The sequence below is a fragment of the Rhea pennata genome, chromosome 1 (genome assembly GCF_028389875.1).
Source record: "Rhea pennata isolate bPtePen1 chromosome 1, bPtePen1.pri, whole genome shotgun sequence".
Taxonomy (NCBI): Eukaryota; Metazoa; Chordata; class Aves; order Rheiformes; family Rheidae; genus Rhea; species Rhea pennata.
In genome coordinates, this window is record NC_084663.1 from 154907078 (window position 1) to 154931040 (window position 23963).

At 37.0% G+C, this 23963-nt stretch overlaps 1 protein-coding gene across 1 annotated transcript in view; it reads right to left on the reverse strand.

Annotated features, from left to right (window-relative positions):
- MYO16 (myosin XVI) overlaps window positions 1-23963 on the reverse strand; it is a 278529-nt gene that overhangs the window by 143427 nt on the left and 111139 nt on the right. Inside the window, exons 13-15 of the mRNA XM_062575533.1 lie at window positions 15910-16015; window positions 13226-13343; window positions 5903-6050 (exon numbers count right to left, since the gene is read on the reverse strand). Of these exons, the coding sequence (XP_062431517.1) occupies window positions 5903-6050; window positions 13226-13343; window positions 15910-16015 (372 nt within the window). The remainder of the gene's footprint in view (window positions 1-5902; window positions 6051-13225; window positions 13344-15909; window positions 16016-23963) is intronic.

Below are 23963 nucleotides of genomic sequence, written 5' to 3' on the forward strand. Positions count from 1 at the left end.
GATCACCCTTCTAAGAAATGAACCATGCTAAGTATAGGAGAATGAACATTAAAAAAGTGAGTGGTAAGTGAGCTGTATGATTTAATGTAAGATAAAAAAATAGTTTGGTAAGGGAAAAAAAAGAAGTTGGAGATTGATTCAGGCTTTTCCTTTTATTCACCCACATCTTTACTAAGAGCTTAAATGCCAAAAGAATCATGGAGAAAAAATCTTAGGGGCAATGACAAACTTCAATTTATTAGCCTAATAGTTGTCGCAACAATAGCTGCCACAAGAGGGAAAAAATGTATTGGAAGTGTTAACTAAGCACAGGTTTACAGGGAAAAATCTAAGGAAAATACATATACTGAAGAGAATATACATATGCAAAGGATAGCAATTGAATGAGAGCATTGAAGATTTAGTTGCTGCTTGATAATGCAGGAAAACAGACTAGCTATTCATTAGTACTCATTAAAAATTGATGAAGAATGATTTATGCTACTGTTAGACTTTGCGTGCCTCCTGCCCCGAGGGTTTAGCTGCATGGGCTTTGCAAGGAACCTTCCTGGGGCCCTCCTGGCTCCTGAGCAGCCGTGCCTGTGCCTGTCCCCATCTCCACCGCCCTGCCTGGCCACCGCGGGCCGTGCTGGACCCGGGGATGGTCCCTGGACCTGCTCTGCTCTTCACGTAGCCCCTCCAGATGTGGCTATTTCATCCACAGTATTTAGACCCAGTTTTGTAAGGCAGGTTTAATACCTGTTTGGATTTCCCTCTAGTCATCAGACACAGGTACCTGCAATGGGCACTTTATGAAGCAAGGAGCTCAAAACGGCATTAGGTAACCATCTCAGTTAACTGTTACAGATGCAGCTGGGCTTTGTGTGGGTACTGAAAGCTTTAATCAAAAATAAATCACTACGAGAAAAAAAGGGAGGATTAACCATGTTGGAATACGAAAAAAATCAGAGGACCAGAACATACCTAAGAAGTCTGTTTTTCTCCAACTATGTAGACTAATTTAAAATATAACCTTTCTCTGTCGTTTAGCTTTGTATTATTAGACTGCCATAGCTACACTTGTAAACAAATGGCACAGATATGGGAAATTGTTAGGCCATTTTCAAGATGGGTATTTCTCTCTGTTGCATTTGAAATGGAAAAAAAAATCAAACAACTAGAAACCAAAAAAAAAAAAAAAAATAATAGCATCCAAAGATAAAAGGAAGGAAATAAGAAGCAGAGAAGAGATAGGAACATGCAATGCCATCCTGGCTTTATATCTATAGCAGTCAGAAAACAAAGAAGCTGTTTCCCAAGTATGCTGATCTGGGGAAAGTTGAGGTAAGCGTTCTCTCACAGTCCTGAAAATTCTCATCTTGTGTTCCTGGTGTGAGGGAGATGCTTTCATCGCCAAAGTAGAGATCTATATGAAAGATCCCAGAATAACCACTATTTTGTGTCGCACTGTTAGAACTTATACGAAAAGATGATGACTGAATGTAGAAAAAATCAGATATGAAAGATTTTGCACTTAATGTTTCCGAAAAATAGCTACTGGGCTCTTTCCTATGCCATTCACTTTCCCTCACTATATTCTCCAAGCCCTTTTTGACAACCAAACTCCATCATTTAGATTTGGGAATGATATTCTCAGTGATCAAGCAAAGAGGTCCTGATTAATTCAGATTTTAACAAGCAATTCAATCACCTCACTGAAATTACAACTTTATACATGAAATTAATGGAAATTTTTCTTACTGCCTGTAAACAGGGTATCTGCAACAAAAATCTGTAAAAGGAGATACACAATTTAGGCCAGTTCTGTGACCTGACCTATCTTTGCAGAAGAGTTACACTGCATATAAGGGATAGCAGAAACAGCATAGGCAGACAGAGCAAACACCACAGTGCACACTGTTCTGTGGGAGGATGGAAAGTAGCACACATCTGGGCATAGCAGCCTGAAAACTCAAATACAAAACGCAATTCCTGACCACAGTCCAGCTTCTGTATGAGTGCATGTGCATTTACATTTTCCCCACTTGAATGATGAAGTTTCTTTTTGCATAATATATATTATAGACAAACAATATACTTCAAAGTATAGATGTTGGGTGAGAGAGTTCTGACATTACAAAGGAGGACTAAAAAGTGCCTATCTGTAAGCATCTTTCTGCAATATTCAGATCTCTGCATCACTTTGCCTGGGCTACCAAAAACTGTACCAGTACAATCAATTAGGACAACTAGCAACCTTGTTTAAACTGAAAATGGTGACATTGAGTTGAACAAGTTGCCAAACTCACCATCATTTTTGAAATCATTTCCTATATCTAAGCAGTCTTAAGCTATGTTTCCAATATGCATACACAAATGTAATGATATGTTTTTCAAGGGCAACATGTTTGAACACCTGCATATACCTATGTATTGACATTTATATAAACTGTATACAGAGCTATACAAAGACACTGTTATAGCTTTGAAATGTTAATGCTAATGTAATGTAAATGGCCCAGAATAACAGGAGTCAGATTTACCACTTTTTTTCTGTCAGATTTTCCCAATTTTTTTCTTTCCTGTCTTTCGAAACTCTCTGGTCCCCTTTCTTCAGCAGAGTTGAGGACCTTTACAAGCTCATCTTTCACCACTGTCACCCCTTTTCAAGGCTCTCATTTTGGTTGCAAAATTCTTCACTTAGGTAGTACATATTGTAACTATGAGGCTAAACACATGCCAGAAGTGCAATGCTTAAAGAAACTGTAATGCTTACAGCAGTCAAAAAATCAAGGGCAAACTAAGAATATAACTTAAAATTTTTAATATTTCTGTATTACATCCCATTTCTACAAAAACTAGAATTCTCTATATCTTTTGAAGCATACGAAGTTAATGCAAATTCTGGAAATTTCAATCAAAGATCTGATGACAAGATCACTTCCTAAATGAAGTGAACACAGGGCAGAAGCTGCTGACAGTCAAAAAGCCTTAACTTGCCTTGTCAAGACTCTCTCCATTTCTGATGTACTCTCCTCCACTTAGTCATGAAAACTGGTATTACATTTCCATAATTCCTTCTACCTTTATCCATCATAGAATCATAGAATCAGTAAGGTTGGAAGGGACCTCTGGAGATCATCTAGTCCAACCCCCCTGCTCAGCAGGGTCACCTACAGCATGTTAGACAGGGTTGCATCCAGCTGGGCCTTGGAGATCTCCAAAGAAGGAGACTCCACAACCTCTCTGGGCAACCTGGTCCAGTGCTCCGTCACTCTCGCAGGGAAGAAATTCCCCCTCACGCTCAGGCGGAACTTCCTGAGGTTCAGTTTCTGCCCATTGCCTCTTGTCCTGTCACACGGGACAACTGAAAAGAGTTTGTCCCTGTCCCCTTGACATCCTCCCTTCATGAACTTGTACACATTGATAAGATCCCTCCTCAGTCTTCTCTTCCCCAGGCTGAAGAGGCCCAGCTCTCGCAGCCGTTCCTCACAGGGCAGGTGCTCCAGCCCTCTGATCATCTTTGTAGCCCTACGCTGGACTCTCTCCAGTAGCTCCATGTCTCTGTTGGACTCGGGAGCCCAGAACTGTACAGAGTACTTGAGATGAGGCCTCCCGAGGGCTGAGTCCAGGGGCAGGATCACCTCCCTCGACCTGCTGGCAACAGTCTTCCCAATGCACCCCAGGAGACCACTGGCCTTCTTGGCCACAAGGGCACAGTCTCAGTTCTCATACTGCAATATGCTTAAGCAAGTAGAATGAAAAAATATGTGTATCTTCTGATGTTAACAGGTGTTGCGTATTAAGACTGTTCAATTTAGTGGTGCAATATTAAACAACTTAAATAGAAACAGGAAAATTATCAAAACCAGTCAGGCATGAACCAACTACAGTTTCAAAAGGGCTGTTATCTAGTTACATTTTCTATTAGAATCAAGATTATACTTGTTTAAAGAAAGAAAACATGACAAATTCAACTATTGATTTTACATGAATGATATGATCTCATCAAAATTTGACTAAGCCAGAAATCATGAATTGATGACAGAGACCAAATCTTGCCTTCCTGATTCATGCATATGTTTGATGCAGTAGAAATTCACCTCTATCAGCTATTCAGTTCTATCAATCAACACCAATCTGGCCCACCAAACTATTACACTCAGGAGTTTAAGGGAAATAATATTTGGCCTGAACTCTCCCTCAGTAATACATGATACAATTTACTCTATGTAACCAAAGTAAAGTCTTATTGATAAAAGCAACTTTATGCAAATACTCAGCTATAAATTAGTTCCAAAGCTTTGGCACTGCAGTATACAGACATCTATGTAGAAACACTATTCTGTTCTTTTTGGAAGCTTATCAGATATCTTATCAGATAAAGCTTTGTTCATGTGAATCTAATTATTCAGGCTTTTTCTAAGCTCTTTCCTGTTGGAGCTTCTCGCAAAGTAACTTCAAACTGTTTCATTTTCTGAATGAACTGAGTGATTCTAAACAACTGCTGCTAAAAGAGGAGTAAATTAATGATCTGGCGCTCACAATCCTTTTGGTCTTCAAATCCTTCAAAGGATTTAAAATATAATATTTAACTCTTTTTTTTCCCTCTTTGAAGCAGGTCATTTTTAGTAAAGCAACTTAGCCACAGGTTTCTTCAAAGTTAGTGACTTAAAATATTCTGTCAGGAACCACGGCAAAATATTTACATATCAGAAGTGTTAATAGCTTAAAATGTTACCAAACAACACTATTCTAAAGATTTCTGCATAAGAAACAATCAGAATCAGGCAAAATGTTTCTGAATCTTTCTCTTTACAACTCCCAAATCTAGAAAAGTATTATTTTATTCAAATACTAGCTGGAAGACAGAAAAATTGACAAAAAGAATCCAAGGGAAAAGGTTCAGCTACAAAAGCCTCAAGACATGTATTTTAGATCATTGTCCTTTTTGCAGTTACTCACTTAGTACTAGAAACCTGGTCAACTTACGAGAAAATCACTAAGGCCAAAGAGGTCTCTTTCATTTCAGTGATATTTCCTAGGAATCACTGAAAGACAGATGATCTAATTCAAAAATATGTTTTCCTTCTAAAAGAGTCTGAATATTAATTTTGACACCCAAATTGCCTTAAAATAAGAAAACCTTTTTGTCAGATTAAACATTTGGAGTAGATTCAGCCTTAGACACGCTACATTTAAGTGTATATGTACAGCTCTTTATATGTAGGCTGTTATAGTTAAAAGGGTATATAGTTAAAAAGGAGTTCTTCAAGCTGCAAAAGTGGTTCAGTTCATGTTGAAGCACGCATCTACACATGTATCTACAAGGACCTGATTAGCTCCTTACACTCCCCTGATGGTATGAACTTGTCCTGCTTTGATTGTGAATGGGAGCCAGAACAACTGGCTCACATGGAAACACACACAGATACCTAACACCTTTAATTTTAAGCATTCAAAAATTTATTCCTGTTTTTCTTAATAATATGAAGTAAATATAAAACTTAAATTTCATTAGAATGAAAATTTATCAAAATCAATATATCCCAGGAGAGAAATTTAATCTTAATGTAGCAGTCTTTCCTGAGGACAAAATATTTCATCAGAAAAAATGGACATCTACTCTAGTGCACTGAAAACGTGGAAAAAAAAAAGTTAAGAAGTTTTTCTCCATTTTTTCCATTAATACAATTCTAAAAGACATAAGAATGTGATTTCATTAAGAGTGCATATATTCTCCAGAATGATATCCTGGAGATATCCAGAATGATATCTGTGAAAAGAAAATTAATGATAAATAACTTTAGAGATCATTGAAAAGTTTGAACAGTCAGCTATCAGAGGAAGCATCTCAACTCCCCAAAGGCACAAAAATAAAGAAAATATTAACTCCACACTAAATATAAAGTTGTTCTCCTACCTGTGTGTAGACAAATTACTGAGGTACAGGCTGTACTTTTCTTCAGCAGACAGTCCATCCATCATCAAATAAAAAACATGAAAATTGCTCTGGTTCAGAGGTTGCATAATGACACGAGACTTCTCCAACATGTACGTATAAATCCTAGCTGATTAAGAAATAAACAAATAAATAAATTCATCATTACACTGATTGTTCTAAACTGATTGCTCTGTTTTAAACAATTTGCCATTGTGACACTGACTAATAGACAATATGTTTCTTATAAAATAATCTGAGGCAAGCATGACATCAAAAATATTACCATTCATCCCAGCCTGGTTTTCTATATTAATCACATACAATAAAATTCACGGCATAAATTTATTTCTATTAATTTTAAAGATAATGCCAGTGATATATACCTCATTCTGGTTGTTTGAGGAACCTGCTGTCATATTTGGCTACATTTACAAAGGGACCATCACCTTAGCTTCAGGCATCTAAGAATTAGCATCTAAGCTCCCTCTTAATGAAGAGAAAAAAAAAGCAGGAGCGGTTTAAGAGATGTTGGAAGAACTGCACTTGGAATCATTTCCTCTTTCCCTAGTGGCTATAAGGAGAGCTCGGATTAATAGTTTAGATCAGCCACCCAGCTTCTAAACAGCTACAAGTAAATGAGACAAATCCAGTGCAGAGTCGATCATTAACAAGCTTACTAACCGGTGCTTGGAGAAACCTGGGCATCTCAGAAGGGCTATGATGAGCATACCAAATGAAAAACCAGGCCAGTCAGCACATCTGGGAGGAAGGGGGAAGAGGAACAACCTGCCTACAATTTGCCTACGGAAATGACTACAAAATCATGCCCAGAAAGGTTCTGAAGGAGGCCGGGCTACAAAAAAACAGGGAAAATATAGCACCCTGATATACATTCACCTGCTTCCCCAGATTATAGGCATTTTAGAGCTAAACGTGAAGCAGAGAGAGATTTGCTCATCTGGGTGGATTACAATTCAGCCCTTCCCTGAATATATGACACCATGTAATTCCAGATGCAGCAGGCTAAAGACAGCAAGGGACAAGGGAATGCCTCACTGTAGCTAGTGCTCACGTTACTCCACTGAGCAGGAATCTGACTCCAGCTCCCTCTTACTCCATTTTTTGCATACTTTATCCAGTGACCACTTAATGTAAAATACAGCCTGGGGTGCAAGACCAGAATCAGGTCCATCCACACACAACTGAGCATCCCCACCACTAGGATGCAGTGCATTCCTTTGCAGCTTTATGCTGTTAATTCTCTGCAATGTGGCAGAGCATTCACAGGGTGTTAGCAACCATCCTTACCCTGGAAAAGATCATCAAGTTTAGTGGTTAAAGTGTGCTCTTCAGCAAAGGAGAAGATGTATTTTTGAATCTCTGTGACCAGAGGAGGATATTAAGCCAAGATTTCCCATAGTCTGGATGGCTGACAACTCAACTAAGGCTCCTTCTCTAAGAACTAGAAGTAGTTATTGCACATGCAATGATATAAAACACTGGTATATGCATTCTGTAGAACAGTATGTTCTCTAAACACATACCATATTGAGCTTCTCAAGATTTTTTAAAGATTTTTTTCATTTTTTTTTGAAACAAACAAGGATTAAACATCCTATAAAATCCTATAAAATAGCACTGGGTTACTCAGTGCAGTCAAGACTGTATCATTTCTAGGCATATGCAGAAGCTCAGCAACAGATACTGGAGAGACTTGAAGTTTGAGGCACAGCAGGGAACTTAAGGACTTCTGCATATGGGGACAGTTGAAAGAAAATTTTCAGAATCAGCTCTGGACTTTGGACACCTAAGTTTAAAGCTACAGCCAATGTAACACTGAGCAAAGTTATGCAAGTTGGTTCTAAGTATGGTAGCAGCAGCACTAGCCTGAACACTAGGATAGAAACCAGAATGTTACACTCCTGTCACTGTGTAGGTGCCAACATCCATAGTAGCTCAATCAGAGCTAGCTTGGTTATCTCTGTACCACCCATACTGGTCTGCAAAATATAGTTTAAAATCACCTAAGTGACTTCTTATCTTTTGGAGAGTTGTAAGTCTATGTCTGTACTGTTAAACAAAATAGAGCCAGTGGTCTGTCTTTTTAAATTACTTTAAGTTATGTGTGTGAGAGAACGTGACCTGTGAGGCTAGTGCTGAAGGACAGTGCAAAATGGAGGGAAACCAAACAGGTAAATCTTGAACATAATGCTTTAAGGATGGTCACGGGTGAGTGCTGTCTGTGAACTACGTACAACCTTGCACTGCCTCAGAAAGTGCTACTTGGCACAGTCCAAACCATGCTTAACCATCCCTGGTTAAGCAGTATGGATGATTAGTGGTACACAGCACTACCTGGGGCCACTTTCTACTTTTTCTTATATTTAGCAGTACAAGTGTGGCCAGACACTAATGTTCAAAATCATGACTGGGGTTCTGGTTTCAGAAGAGACAGTAGAACAGACACAGTAAAGCTGCATGGCTGACTTGCCAAACCAGTGAGACATGATCTGGCCTATTTAATCATCCTACAATAAAATAATAGTGAATTGGCCACCTAACCCTCTAAGAAAAAAAGAACTGTGATGGAACTAAAAGGACATGCTTGTGAAATCATTAAGTTGGTACCAGGATAGGTTTTTGACTCCAGTAGCTGTTGCAGCACAGTATAAATTGAAGCAATGCAAACCCAGCCTCCCACGGCAGGACTGGTCCAGGCACACACTGTCAGTCATTACCTGGCTGCCATTTCAACAGGATAAAACAGAATACACGAACTGGAGGGATGATTTCTACCCTTTATTGTTCTTGTAACTTACTTCTCAGTAAAACTAACCTTACTATCAAATAATTTGGAAAAAAAAAAAAAAAAAAAAGCTGTTGCTAATCCTCAATAACCTTCTTGGGTGCAGTGGTGTTCACTACGGCTGTCTTAACTATCACACAGGTGCTTTTAATATTCATCGATTAATAAAAGGAAGAAAAATGATACTGAAGTCATCAGACTGATACATTTTACTTCAGTGGGGCAGCACCACTCATTTAGATGACACAAACTAATTCAGCTTCTTTCAACTACTTCAAGTCACCCACTTCAACAAGGCTAAATACACTTCATCTCAGTTTGCATCTCCAGCAATGGGAATTGCTGTTAAGAACTGTTAGGTTTCTTCTCAAGAATCAAACATACCATTGTCTTAATGGAGCTAAATTTATTTTGAGAGAAAATGACCATGATAATATGACTCTTCTACAAAGTGAAATGATATGTTCTTTAAGGTGTGCTGAAATACAAGGAAAAAATAATATAGCTCCAAAGCAAAATCTGTCATTTTTGTGCAATGTTAATCATGCCTGTAGATGTGAGGAAATTTGAGGAAATGTAAGGAAAAAAAAATCCCTTTAATAGTTCATTTGATCTGATGGACAGCTACAAAGTCAGCAAGAAGACTCTGTACTGAAAGTATGGCCAGTGAAATCTTTCTTCCAACAATGTACTCTTTCAAACTACCTTTCTTAAAACCCTGGCTGTCTTAAACACAGCTATTGATAAAAGCAAAAGAATGTTTGAAATTTCAGAGTTAAAACATTGTACAAAAAATATATCAGAGTTTGGTACCTGCAGTCTTTTTTTATACCAAAAAAGGAAACTCAAACTTGATTTTTTTTTAATTGATCAAAATTGTTTATAATACACACAAGGGCAGATGTATTCTGCTTCCTTTTACAAATCAAAGGCAGGATTGATCCTGCCATTTTAGTGTAACTTAACAGTTAATTCAGACCTTATTTTTTTTAAAAAAAAAGAGAAGTGAGAAAAGCAAGACAGAAAACACTTCCTTGTGTTTAGGCAGTGTATGTTAGGATATAAGTACGTTAGGACTGTTTTTCTCTTGCTAACCTTTTCTTTTTTGATCATTTGAGGATATTTACTGAAGTTTTACCTTTCATCATATGTCAGATGTCAACTTGCTCAGGAGAGCATTTATCCTCTTCCCTCCCAAATTAAATGCATGAATTTTACTTCTGGAAATACATAAGGTTTCACTGCTATGCACTGGGCTTCCTTTACAAAGAAATGTGTTTTTTTGATAGAGGTCAAAATCAGTAGGTGGATTCTGTTAGGTGTGACTTTCTTTTAGAAACTTAAGTCGCTGGTCTGCAGTTTATTCTGTATTTGTGTTCATGTAACACTTTTCACTAAGTTCCCACTGCCTTATCTTATTTAATACCAGTGAACAAGAACTTAATCTTGGTTATGCCTTTTCCACCTGTTTGATTGGACTATAACACAAAAGGTATCGCACCATTAAAGTTTTTTTTCACAGGAAAACTCCCATTTGAACCAACATTCATCAGGAGCAAGAGTCAGAGGAGGCACATAAAACCTCTGCTGCTGTCCACACTGGCTTTTAGTAAAGTCACATGCAAGGGCTCCATCCTTGTCTTCACAACTTCATGGCAAAGCCGCGGTTTAGCAGAAAGACAAAATCAAGCCCATAGATGAACATTAAGGGCAGCATTTCTGTTCTTTGAGTATAGTGGGCTTTCTGCTGTAAGAATAAACCTTATGTGACAAAGAGCACTTTCAGGGTATAGGCAGAAAAGAACACAAGTACAAACAAAAGAGCTGTCACAAACATCATTGAATTCCACTTAAAATGCAAGGAATGCTAACTTGAACTTCTCTTCTATAATAAAAATGTATATGTGTACTCTGCATGCATCTTTCTTAGTAAATTGTTTTGCATCTGCTCTCTTAGGCTTTTTCTGTTGAAGAGGTTAAACAGCCTAAACCCTTTCCCAGAGGCAGCTTAGTATTGCTTGAATTTTTATTTACAAATCAGACTTATTTAGCCCAGTTTGCATAAAGGAGTTATAAAATCATGTCTCAGCAGAATCAGGTGCTCTGCATATTTACACTGTTCATTCACGTTTAAATAGTGCAAGACAAAGTAAATACTGCTGTCAATGATCTTTCAGATAGATATACAGAATCATTGAGTGGGATTTAAACTGAAGCCAAAGATAACGTGCCTGATTCTTTTCTCATTTACAGGGTTGTAAATTAGGGACAATTTAACTCCGAACTGCTGTTTAGCCATGGCCTAAAAGGTAACTTCAATAACACGAACAAATAACATGAACAAGCGTAGTATTAGAACTCTTTATAACAGTACAAAAATTACTCTGCTGTGGTTTTTGACTTTTGACTCTATATTGTGGAGCTTTTGGCTACCTTAATTTAATAAGAGTAATTGATTCAAGTCCTAAATAACCAGGGAATGGGAGGCCATATAAGTCATTGGTTTATATTTTTAAATGGGCTTGACTCATCCCTCAGTTTTGCCATTTTATACTTGAGTTTTCAAAGTGATAGAAGCACAGCATTTGTGTAAGAGAACACTGATATCAGGGCTTAGTTAAATGGGTCTACATTTATATTGTTATCAAACAAGGGCTGTGAATTAAACTGATAAGTCTGAGTAAAGCTCCTTGAAACATCAGGTCCCTGCAACCTCAAGCATTGCACCTGAAAAGAGTGGAAACATTCAGCCTTAATAGTTTGATGCTTCAGTTCCTCATCTGTAAATGGAGTGACACAATCCTAAGTCAGAAGTACTGTGAAATTAAAACCATTTATGTTCCTGAAACACTCATACACTTAAGGATAATGATGAACACTTGAGCATTCTACAGGAAAATTATCATTCTGTTTTTAAAGCAGGATATACAATAAAAAGTCATCTACACAGAGACCAAAGAAAAGAAAAACTATTTAGTAGCTGATCACTGAGGCAACGTAGCACATTCTCTGCACTGAAATAAGTTGGGGTGGGATGAAAAAAAGGACACTATTAAATTTGTATCTACAAGACAACCAAAGATTATCTCAGACAACTTCAGCATTTACTAACATTCATAGGCTTAACTTTTCAGTGTACCATTTTCATCTGTTTGTCCAATGTATGTAAGAGTGACAGAGAAAGCATCTAAGTGTCATAACTCCCCTGACTCTACTTAAATACATATAATAAATAAGACTATTAAAATGTTAGTTCCAGAGATTGAACTTAATTTTACATACTCAATTCAAGACCTATTTTAGTACATTCTCATGTTTAGATCAATTTTATTACATTTCTCCTGAAATATTCATGAATGAAAAAACCGCAATGCACACTTTTTAATTTTACTCTATTCACAAATATTCTACATTTATTGTAAAACAAAACAGAAAAAGAAATGATATTGATTTCCCACACAGTGATATTTTCATCATTTTGACAAAAGCAACTATCTTATTTGACAGGGTATGGTGAACTCCCTAGAGAAAATGAATTATAATTGCCTTATGAAATATTTGGAAAGACTATACTTAGGAAACTCCTCTGAAAGCATAAGCCTATTTTTTAATGTTAAAAAATGGGTAGTTTTGTAAATGTTTAGCCCTTAAAAACTAATTTAGACCAAAAAATGCATTTCACCACACAGCTCTGCCATCCAGGAGAAACAGCATGAGTAGGAAACCATGCCCGTGTACAACTACTTCTGCATTCACCATCAGCACGGAAGAATTTTATGATGGCCTATAGGCACCAGAAATGAAAGTGCTCCCAGACTGGCTCAGATGATCAGAATACTCAGGATTAACCTGAAGTTTTGCCCATTATTCGTTTTCACCGCTGAAGAACGCTTGCCAGGGAGGAGCAGACTTCCACGCAGTGTGAAAGCACTTTCCACACTAGCCCGAAGAAGCATCTGAGCGATTCCTGCTGCCTTCAGAGGAAGCTCAGCGCTGTAGATAGTACCTTCCGGGGAGGGTATTACAGAGCATACTTGGTTTTTCTTTGCACCAGATGAGTTCACCACTTGTTTAAGACATACTTACAATACTCAGTACAATATTAGTTACAAATGCAAATAGTAATTCCTTCATGGCTTTTACTTCACATAACCGTCATACCTTGCTAATCTCAGACGTAAAGGGAAATACCATTTCCTGGGAAACCTTAGACAAGTCAGCTGCTGTTCAATTTTTTCCTATGTTTCCCTGCCATCTACTGGTTACACAGGGCAGGTTTCTCCTTTTTAATACTGCACACTGCTCTTGATGGCAATGAACTGGTCACGCGCTATTAATCATGCTACTCGTCCGCTTTGCACTCCGCAAAACCGCCTTACCCCTCTCCCGTAGCTCAGCCTCATTTCTGTCTGTGTCTATGGCACACTGGGACCCCGATCTCGTAGTCCGGAGGTGGTATCATAATAAAATCATTAGACAGCATACATAAAACTTACCTCCAGCTACTGTTTTTTTCTTCTCACAGAACTGCAGCTCAAAATATTTTATAAAACAGCTGGTCAAATCATTCAAGGGTGTCTTAGCATGTCCAAAGGCCTCCAAGATACAGTTTGCCTGCAAGAAAATGATAAACAAGAAAGGAAATAAGTAGATGTCAGTGAGAATGGTTTGCAGTCAATAATAATAACAAAATATAGTATTAGCTTTGAATTTAACAAATTCCTTGAATTTTTTGCATATATCAAAATTAAGATAGCTCAACAGAAGAAAAAAAATATGTTGTCAGACTAGTTGAAGTTGCAAATGAAAGAGGAAAGGTAATGACTTGACCTTGAACTCTGCCTTTGCAGGTAGTATGGATACAGATGACTGGAGTCATATGCTCCTAGCTGGCATGGCTGACAAAAAGATTAGGAACTTTGGCGCTGGCTTGGCTAGTACAGTGCCAGTCAGCTGATAACAGTAACCAGGCAAAAGAATTCACAAACTTTATATGATGCCATAAATGAAGTATAAAAGAGAAAGTGAGCCTAAATTATTAATTTCAAACAGAATTGCTTCAGCATTATACTAGCATAAAAGTAAGAAAAATCAGATTCAGCTTTTTTTCCTGGCATTCCACTATTAATGCATTTCCATGTTTCATGTCCATGCTCAAAATATTCTAAAAATAGTATTTTCAAAGCACTAAATGCATTAAAATGTATTAAATGTGTCAGATTTATTCCAAGTTTTTCTATGTATTTAGTTATTTCTGTGTATAATTAGTTTCTTACACTAAATTGAACACCTTCAATATTTTCATGTTTGCACCTGGAGAAACTGATTGCAAAGTGGCTCCAATTTACTTCTGCTCTTTATAACAGTGATTTGCAGGATAAGCCTAACTTACAGACCACGGCAGTGGCAGGTAGGAGGAAAGAGGGCTGCAGAGTGGCACAGATTATTCATGACTCCAGACACAGAAGGTCTAAAAATCAGAACCTCCAAAGTTATTAACCAAATCAGCTATTTGTGCAGTAGGTGGCAGCAAAAAACTAGGCAGTCCATTTCTGGTTCCACTGCAGTAGCACGGCACTGGCTGTATTTGCTCAAACTAGGCTAATTCAGCATTTGTTTTGACCAGTACAGTTTTATTAACTTTAATGGTGCTTTGTATAGCTGCAACAGGAATGAATACAGGTCATCTTGTTCATTAGAGCATCTTAAAAGGCAGCTAAAAGAGAAATTCCACTTGCTTCCCCATGGGTAAGATCTGTTACATCTACCTTAGCTGTCTGAAGTCAGGAATCTCATCTAAGCTAGTTATGAGGGATCTTTCTATAAGAAAAGACAACTCATTTTTCTTAATACGAGATTCTCATCTACCTACACAGACTCAGAATCATTGATATGTGTGTTAGGTCTACACTATTAAACTAAACAGGACTAGGTACTCCACTCCCTAATCTGTATGGTAAGTGGCACGATGAAGTTCACATTCCTGCATTTAACAACTCTTCCTTTGCAGAATGGGGTGCTCATGCTGCTGGGAATGGTTCCTGGCACATTCTGTCCTCTGAACTTTGGCCAGAGATCTGTAGATCTGACTCCTGTGTTTGCAATAAACTAAAAGTATATTGTCCCTATATAACAGTCCTACTGCAACATTAAACTTCAAAAATTAAATCAGAAAATTGAAAAATTAACAATAGTATTCTCGACGTTGTTGCATGAAAATTGGATTAAACATGTCAACCTAGGACCATCATCAACGAATCTGATCACACTGTGAAAAACACTTTAATGTGGCAATTTATTACTGTATGAAGCAAAGCAAAGCTGAAGCTTATTGAAGTGTAGTGTTTTTAGTGTCACCAGTGAGTCTTTACAAAATTTTTAAAATCCACACAAAATCCATAGGGCTTCTATTTCCTTATCAGCTGGAATGTAAAAAATATGAACCAGTAAATATATAGCTTTCCCTACATCCTAATAGTCCTGATTTGTAGGTTGTGTGTTTGTGTCAGCTGTACTTCTGACACTATTTTTTCATCTTTCTGGATCGAATTATGCATAATTCAGTGATAAAGTGGTGTGTTTTGAATGATGCATGTGACATTGTCAAACATTAATAAAACAAAAACAATGAAAAAGAGTTTAGAGTTTTATTGGATATCATACATCTGGCAAGGTAAGGCTGCAAAAAAGAGTATCTGGGGTTTACTGTAAGTGCTATACATGAAGGACACCAGAATGGGTGAAAAAGTTTAAGTATTTTTAAGCATGAAACTCAGAACTCAGTGACAATATAGACTATCTTAAAATATTTCATGTAAATCTGTCTCTGAGCTAAAATCTCAGATAAGAAGTTTCAGCAGAAAAGGAAGTTTTTTGAAAGAACCTGAATTGGCAAACTAGAGTTCTGTATAATCTAGAAAGCCAGTCTGAACTTGTGTAGTAGTATTAAAAACATAAATATGCAAAACACAACTGAGTTGCAATGCTCTGTCAAATGAAGATTTTATATTTATAATTTACTACGATGGAGACAAATTAATCTGATACACGAATAAGGTTCTCATGATTTCATGACTTGCACTGTGCAGAATCTGCTTGTGCTGTGGGAATTTGATATTTCAACAACTATTTCATATTTCATTTTTGCCTTGTTCTAACCTGTGCTCAGAATGTTACTTACATGTTTTATCTTGTTATCAAAGGTGTTTCTGCTGGAGCTGGCTCTGCAAGTGAGGTGCTTCACTATCTGTTTGCAGGCTTCAGTCTTTCCAGAACCACTTTCTCCACTGCAAGATAACAGACAAGGAGGAGAGAGAAGAATCATTGCTATATCACAGTTGACACTTTATGTTATTTATACTCTCTGCTATCTCTCTTGGAACGGATTTAACGTATCTCAGGCAAACTTCCACTTCAAATAATGGAAGGTTTATGGATGGCAAATAATAAAAAACAGAACATTGGAGATAGACTGGCCAACCGTCTGTGTCTGTGTGAGCTATCAGAGCTGTCATGTCGTACTGTCTTATAAAACAAGCCAAGCTAACCAAATCTGAAGCTCACAACCATTTTGAAAGTATTTAAAGCAAAGCATTTATCTCTTCCTTTATCTCCTGTCCAGCAAAGGAGTCTGCTTATACTGAAACTGTCTGGTTCTCTTTGCAGATGGGGAAGCACTACTGTGGTAATGACAGGAATCAGAAGGAAAGAAAAATGTAGAAAATAATAGGAATAGGTAGACAAAATAAAAGGAACAGGAAAGGAAAAGGAAAGGAATAGGAAAGAAAAGAGAAAGATATCTGAGGGTTAGGTGGCACTGAACAGTGTTAAACAGGCACAGTTTCTTTTTGCAGCACTGCCCTGCTCAGTAAAAAAGCTGCAGAGATTTTACAAGCTGCCCCATCTCTGCAGTGCAATATACTCAATATACTCCTGTTTCATTTCATTCCTTTCACGTGATGGAGAATAAATTATTCCAAAGAATGAGGACCTCTGATGGGAGAAATGAACAAAGAAAACAAGATTACAGGCAATGTGAACAACAAAGGTGGGAGGAAACAACAGAGAAGTGGAAGAATAGGGGGAGGGAAGGAAACTCAGTGGTGCAATTTAAGCACGGAGAAGGAAGGAAAAGAGACAAAGGAGCTGAAAAGGACAAAGTTAGTGAAGCCTGATTAAGAAATCCATGTAAGAATTTCCAGGGTGAATTGTCAGAAATTGTTTTTAACTGAATCAGACAAAATGTAATTTGATGCTCCTCCTTAATCTGCTCAGTCAAACTTAAACAGCTGTTTCTACAATAGCCAATTAGATTTGCCCAAGTATGGCCATGCTAGATGGTCAGTTGTTACTTACCGAATCTAGTAGTTTATGAAAATGAGGGGGCAGTGGCCATGGCCAACTGTCACATTTACTCCAATCTCACATGGAAGGAAAAAACAATTAAATAGAGTAAGAAACAAAAAATGGAAAGGAAAAAAGAGATCTTCATACTCAGACAGAAACAGGATCTCTGCATGATTTATTTCTATTTGATTATTATGGGACATACATGCAGCTTTGGTGAATTTCACAGTCGTTAACTGTTACGAGTCTTAGGTGACCAGACAGGTATCTTTAGCATACATGACACATCAAACCACTTCTGTCTGTATCCTCCTTGTTTCTGTAACCAGCTGGAGTCTGACCCTAGACTTCAAACTCCAGCTGGCATCACTAGGAGGTTTGTAGTGTAAGATTGCAAAAGCTGGCAACACAGATGCATGTTACACAAAGACCTCAAATAACAGGTCACCAGGCCATATTTAAGCCAGGGCTTAGAAAAAAAGAAATTATGTAAAGACAAGAAGGTCACTGTCACAGTTATTGTCACAGCTAATGTGACATTTCTTTTTGGAAGTCAGATGATACTCAAGGTCACCCTCTAAAATGTGCATGTGCTTCTGTTCTCTTAACCATGACTTCACTCTCCCAAAGCTGCACCATGCTGAATCTGTTCTTAAGAAATGACATTAGCCCTCTGCCTTTCTAACAGCTGTGCCCAGATCTCCTATCCTTTTTGCTATGACTAACAGGAAAACTAACAGGAAAAGAAAAAAGTGAAAGAATGGCATTAATCCTGTGATATTCCTCTCCTAGAGATATTTCATACCCTTGCAAATTACAGATCTTGGGCTCTTCTTATGCAGAATGTCAGTGAACTGTAGATAGTTTTGGATCTGGTACTGAAAAAGTATGTTTTGCTTACCCTAGGTTTCTGCATATTAGCCAGATTTTTCTAAATCTGTGTGAATTCAGATAGTTTCCTTAGCTGGATCATTTTTACTTGGTCAAATGTCAATTCTGCTATAACCTAAATCCTAACAATCATCTGCTTGGAGAACAACGTGAAAACATATCATAGAATAAGTAAGAAGGCATGTACCTATCACTTTAGATTGTGTAAGTGAGGAGAGTTAATATTGACTTTGTTTCAGTTTCAATTCTGAAAAAAAATGTACCACATTCAGAAGGGTAGGAACATTTAACAAAACAGACAAAAAAGACTATTCTTGCAGTACTTGAATCACAATCAGAAAATTTAAAACTTGCTCAAGTAAGATTTCCACCAGTGTAACACCAGTGCTAAAGCAAGATTCAGATCAGCATATACATGCTTGATGTTTTGTATGAACTTCTGAAACTCATCGTTTACTGTACCACCCTCAAATGTGTACAGTATTAATCCAAACACCCTTTCTGAGATAGCTATGGAAGACAGAGTGAGTTTACAAGCTTTTTAGAGGCCAGGATAATTCCTTCCTTCTCAGTTTGCACATTGCCTAAACAAGACATTGGGTCTTGCTCCATGACTGGGATTGCTAGATTTGAAATATAATTGTGTAAGCATACATGTAAAAGAAAGCATTTTGCATCAGCAGTAGTAATATTTGTAAACGACCAACCCATTACATTAGTGGGAAATTATATTTCTAAAGTAAACTAAACTAGAAAGTGTATTTCTAAATGATCTAAATTATAAATAGGATGCCTAAATCTACAATTATACTGCAGTAGACCATCCCAGTTATAACACACTGAATTATAATTTAAAAATTACAGATTATTAACTTGAACTGAATTCATGTGGTGATGCTAAACTGAGGAAATAAAAGGCTGTTAAGGCACTTTGCTTTAAGAGAGGATGACTTCTCCATTCCAGATTATTGGGCTTATAAATGTGGTTTATATCACAATAAAACCACTGGATATTGATATTTCTGGCTGTTAAAATGTACACAATTATAGCAATTCATTTGATATATTTTTTTGTTTTTTTTTTTTTTAATCACCAAATTAGTCATTGGTGTCCCATAAACCACTGGTTTGATCGACTAGGGATGCTTAGCTCTTAACAAGCCTGTAAACTATGTTTAAGCTTTCTAGACAGCTCTCACTTATCTTGTCAGTGCTTAATGCGTTCTCATATCCTGAACAGCATGGAGGTAAAATCCATTTAGAAGCAAGTTAATTAGGGTGGAAAAAAGCCTGTCTATTGGCTGTTTAGGAGTATAACATAATATTATTTTATTCTATAATTTTCATACAAAGTTTATATCAAGTAGTGTTAAGTATGCATGAATGATGGTGGTTTGCTATAGATTAAAAATGATAGTGAATATGCGGGAGCACACTCTTTCTTCAGTGTTTTGACTAAATACTTCCCTGCTGTAAAACATTAGATTTCAGTGAGCAAATATTTGATGTAAGGTGACTAAATTGACTAAATAAATAAATAAATAAAAAACAAAATACAAACAAAATTTTCTCATATCAGTGGTAACTCCACAGAGGAAATTAAGAGTAAATTTTCAAATAAAAAGAAAAATAGGCAAATTTTCAAATAAAGCAAGAAAAGACAAGGGGTTTAGATAAACTGCCTTTTTTTTTTTCTTTTTTTTTTCCTGACGAGTTCCATAGCACAGATATGACAGGATGTTTATGAGAGATGAGAATACTCACAAAGAAAACTAAAACAAGTCAACAGTTATATTTACATAAAATAGTAGTAAGTTTATATTAAATCTGAAAATGAAAACACAGCTTTACACAGTTTGAATAGGACCTTATGAAGGTTCCGCAAAATAGTGCCTTAACATTGTTTGAAAATCTAACAGTCTAAAGCTCAGACTGGATACTATACTTTGATTTTCTCTTGGCTTTAAACCTTCTTTAATGATAGGTGATCTGATAGATTCTCGAGTTCTGTAAGTTTTGGGTACGTGGAAGCATTTTCATTCCTACAGTGTCTATAGGCACAGGAAATGGAAAGGGTCCATATTAGGTGATAAAACTACAGAGGGGAGGATTTTCTTTTATTTGGCACAAGCCCATGCTGTTTTTGCAAACAGTAAGTAGCCTGGCACTCTGAGTACAGCCATACTCATGACAGAAGTGCTGATTTTTTATTCGATTGACTTTTGTGCACAGGGAGAAGCCACAGCAGATTTGAAGCTACAAACCTCTTCCCTGGAATCACAACATAGGAGCTTCTCAAAGCCAAATCTCTGTTCTTTGTTCTCAGAGAGAAAGTGGTGTCTCTGCTGCAGTATGTCTAATTACTATATTATTACAGTCATTTATTTGGAGTCAGGAGACTCCAGCCATGCACCTGCTGGCCAATGATAGAAACTGTCTGGCCCCGAAGAGCTTTCAGTTAAAACATTTGACTAGACACAAGAAATCCAACAAAAACAAACAAACAAAAATCAGATGGAAGGTGTATGAGAGAGAGAGAAGACAATAACTAAGAGTAGTGTTGTATACAATAAGCACAACTGCTCGCGTGTGTGTGCCTAATTTATGAAGGGTCTGATCCTACTGGATTGGCAATGATTTGAGAAAGTTTGTTGAAAAGACTTTAGCGCAGAAATACCTAATTTCTGGATCCCAGTCAGGCTTGAGCATGAAATAAATACTACTGTGAGGCTCTGCCCTATGAGAAAATATGTACAGAAAATATGTGTGTGTTCTGAACACACACACACACACACGGACTAAATATACAAGCAAGATTTGAAGGTCAGAAAATAGAACCTGGTAATTCAGCAAGGATTTGAAGACCATAACTTTGGACTTAGGTGGCTAAGTTCTCACTAAAACAACTTCAGGTGCCTTCATCTCTTTTCATTACTCTCTCTTGGGAAAATGTGGAAGGCAAAAATGACTATTTATACTATGAAAAATAGTACCGTTAAGTTACACTGCATGCAGAATTCATTAGCAACAGTATGTGTCCAATAGAAGAGTAATTCATGAGTTATTAGTAATGGCCACTAAGTTTATGGGAAGCTTCTTCATGTAATTAAGCTCTGGCAGAGAAAAAAATGTTGAATTGAAAACCACTGCTAACAGAAAATAAATGTTATTTCCACAAATTAAGCAAGCTGCCACGCTTGATGAAGATGATCAGATTAACATGAATAAAGATATATTTTCTGATATTATCTCCAGTCTTTTTGAAAAGATAGCAGGTAGCTTCAAAATAAAATAGAAGCCTTTTGTAAAGAAATTTTTGTTTTTAGAATAACAAATTCAAACTTTTCAGGAGGAACTCAGATGAGAGATCTATTCTGTTATCACTTGGTTCTGTGGCAGTTAACAGTTAAATTAGATATGTTTTGAGAATTGTACATGAAAAATAAAATATTAATAGTGGTATGGCACTAATTTTTAATGCTCTACATCATATATACAGAGCAAAACAGTAGCCTCTTCTTGTATTAAAAGCTATTATAATAAAACTAAAGCACAATTACTTTTACAAATTCTACTAGCAAAATATTTACTTATACTATAACATTTTGTTATATATACTTAAAAGTTAAGTAGACTTAAAAAAAGTAGAAATTGGGGGGATGAGGAGTTATTCTATAATTGCATCATCTTTCACTTACTAACAGTTCTGTGTACTTCTGTACACAAGTACACTTCCGTACTCTCAGTGTCCACTTTTAAGAGCACCTGTGAGCCAGAATGAAGTATCTTAATGGAACTCCATCTTGAAATTAGTGCATTCACATGAGGATGATCTGCTTTCACACAATTTTCTACTAATAAAAACACACAAAACTAGCAGCCTTCTGATATAGTGTGGTTATTTTCCTACGTGGCCTACTGATGCTACTCATTGCTAGAGCTCTGACTTGGACAGAGTTTCAGGCCACCACTTTGATCTTACAGGAGCAGCAAAAATTCTCTAGGTGACTTGAGTACGGGGATTCCAGAAGCTATCTACTTCAAGCCAAAACCATTAGCAAAACCACTGGGCCCTGCTATTCCTGCTCCGGAAACTCATTTCACCTCCTTGTGAATTTGGTTTGGGAAGTGATTCAGGTTAAAACAATGCTCCTGCCCACCACCACCACCAACCACCACTACTCTCCCTAGGAGTATTCTGACCCGGGAGCATTTCCCCAGTCCGCAACCCCACCCAAATTTTTGTGGTAAGACGACAGACGGTGTGAATATGAGGAAAGGAGTAGCCAAAGGTAGGAGAAGGGCAGGACCTCCAACTGGCAATAATGCCAGCTATTCCAGTGTAAAGTTCTCGTGGATCTACAGCATCACCAAAGAACTGAAGACTTGTTCACTTGTTTGTTCACAGGCTGCTTCCGTCTGACCTCTTCCGTGAAATGTCCTCTTTCTCCTAAGGAGTGCTTCCCTGAGCTTCCTCATCTTCACTCATCCAGAGATTCATATTAGAGAGAAGTGTATTGTTTTACTTTTAAAATTTGTTTTTAGGCGCACTCACTGCCCTATACGTATATGCATGCAAATGTAATCACAGCTCAGCTTTACAGCTGGAGATATTTTTAAAACTTCAGGCCATAGGCTGAACATGTTCAGAATTTCTCTCTCAGGAATGAAGAATATACTTGATAAGAACAACTAGAGAAAGCAATGTAAAACACAGAAGTGTGTGGAAATGGTTTTGAGCTTTAGAATTGCAGAACAAAGGTTGTCTAGTTCTGATAGGAAAGGAAACCGAGACCTTACAAAACTTTCCATAAATCCCTCCTCAAGCAAAGAAAATAAAGAAAAACTGACTGGATGCAATGCCACATGCCTTCAGGGCCAAAAAGTATGCCCTAGTCTATATTACTTTTAGCATAGAAATAACCAATGAACCGTTCCACACAGTCCTAGAACTACCTTCTCTTGCTGATAAATAATGTTATTTTGCACCTTAAATATGGAGAATGAAGAAATCCACTTTGACCACAAACACAAGTTTATCTGTGCATATTATATACACGCACATACATATTCAAATACTAATGCCATCAGCAGAGCACTCTCCTGTCACAGTCTCTCCATCAGGTCAATGATTTATAATAAGCTCCAGTTGGCTGGACAAGGATCAAGAGTATGATTAGCACATGCCTTGCCATCCTGATGTGAAATTACCACCAGTATCCATTCCCTAGCATCAAACCCATTCACTATTGAATAGACTGCTCTTTGCATATTACCATATAGTCCTTAATTTAGCAGTTAGCCTTTTTTTGAAGTTTGAGGAAATACTATTTTCATGCTTCATCTCTGTCTATACTTACAGTGAACCTCATAAAGATATTAATCAATCAGCTATGTCCCCAAAAAATAAGAAGAGAAAACTTTTACTCTGAAGAAAATGCTGAACACAGTGCATAAGGAAATTTCTTATTTTTATCAAAATTAACTATTTCAACTGGATTAGTGTGATATTTGTGAGGAAAAAATATGAACATACAGTAATGACTTCCTGATATTGCTTATATCTTCACTTGAATGTCACTGCTCACCAGATAATTAACATCTCCATTCTGATTAGGTTACAGAAAAGCTAGCAATTTGTTTCAACTAATCAATAGCTAGTTCTGTACATAATCAATTTAAACACTATGCAAACTTCTTTTAAAATAAACATTTAACTACAAAATTCAGATATATTTGAAGACTTTATATATAAAACTTCAAATAGTCAAAGGAGTCTGTATCCACATAAACAGAATGCAATGAAAAGGAATATATATGATCATATCTATGTGTTTATTTTAACTCTTATAACTCTACAACAATATGATCAGCTGCTTTTGCTTATTTGAATATCATCTCTCTTCCTTTTCACAGCATTCAAGTCACCTATAATCAGAGGTGGATCAAGAGCAATTACAAGTTTTTGAAATGGATCACTACTTTATTCCTGGCCAA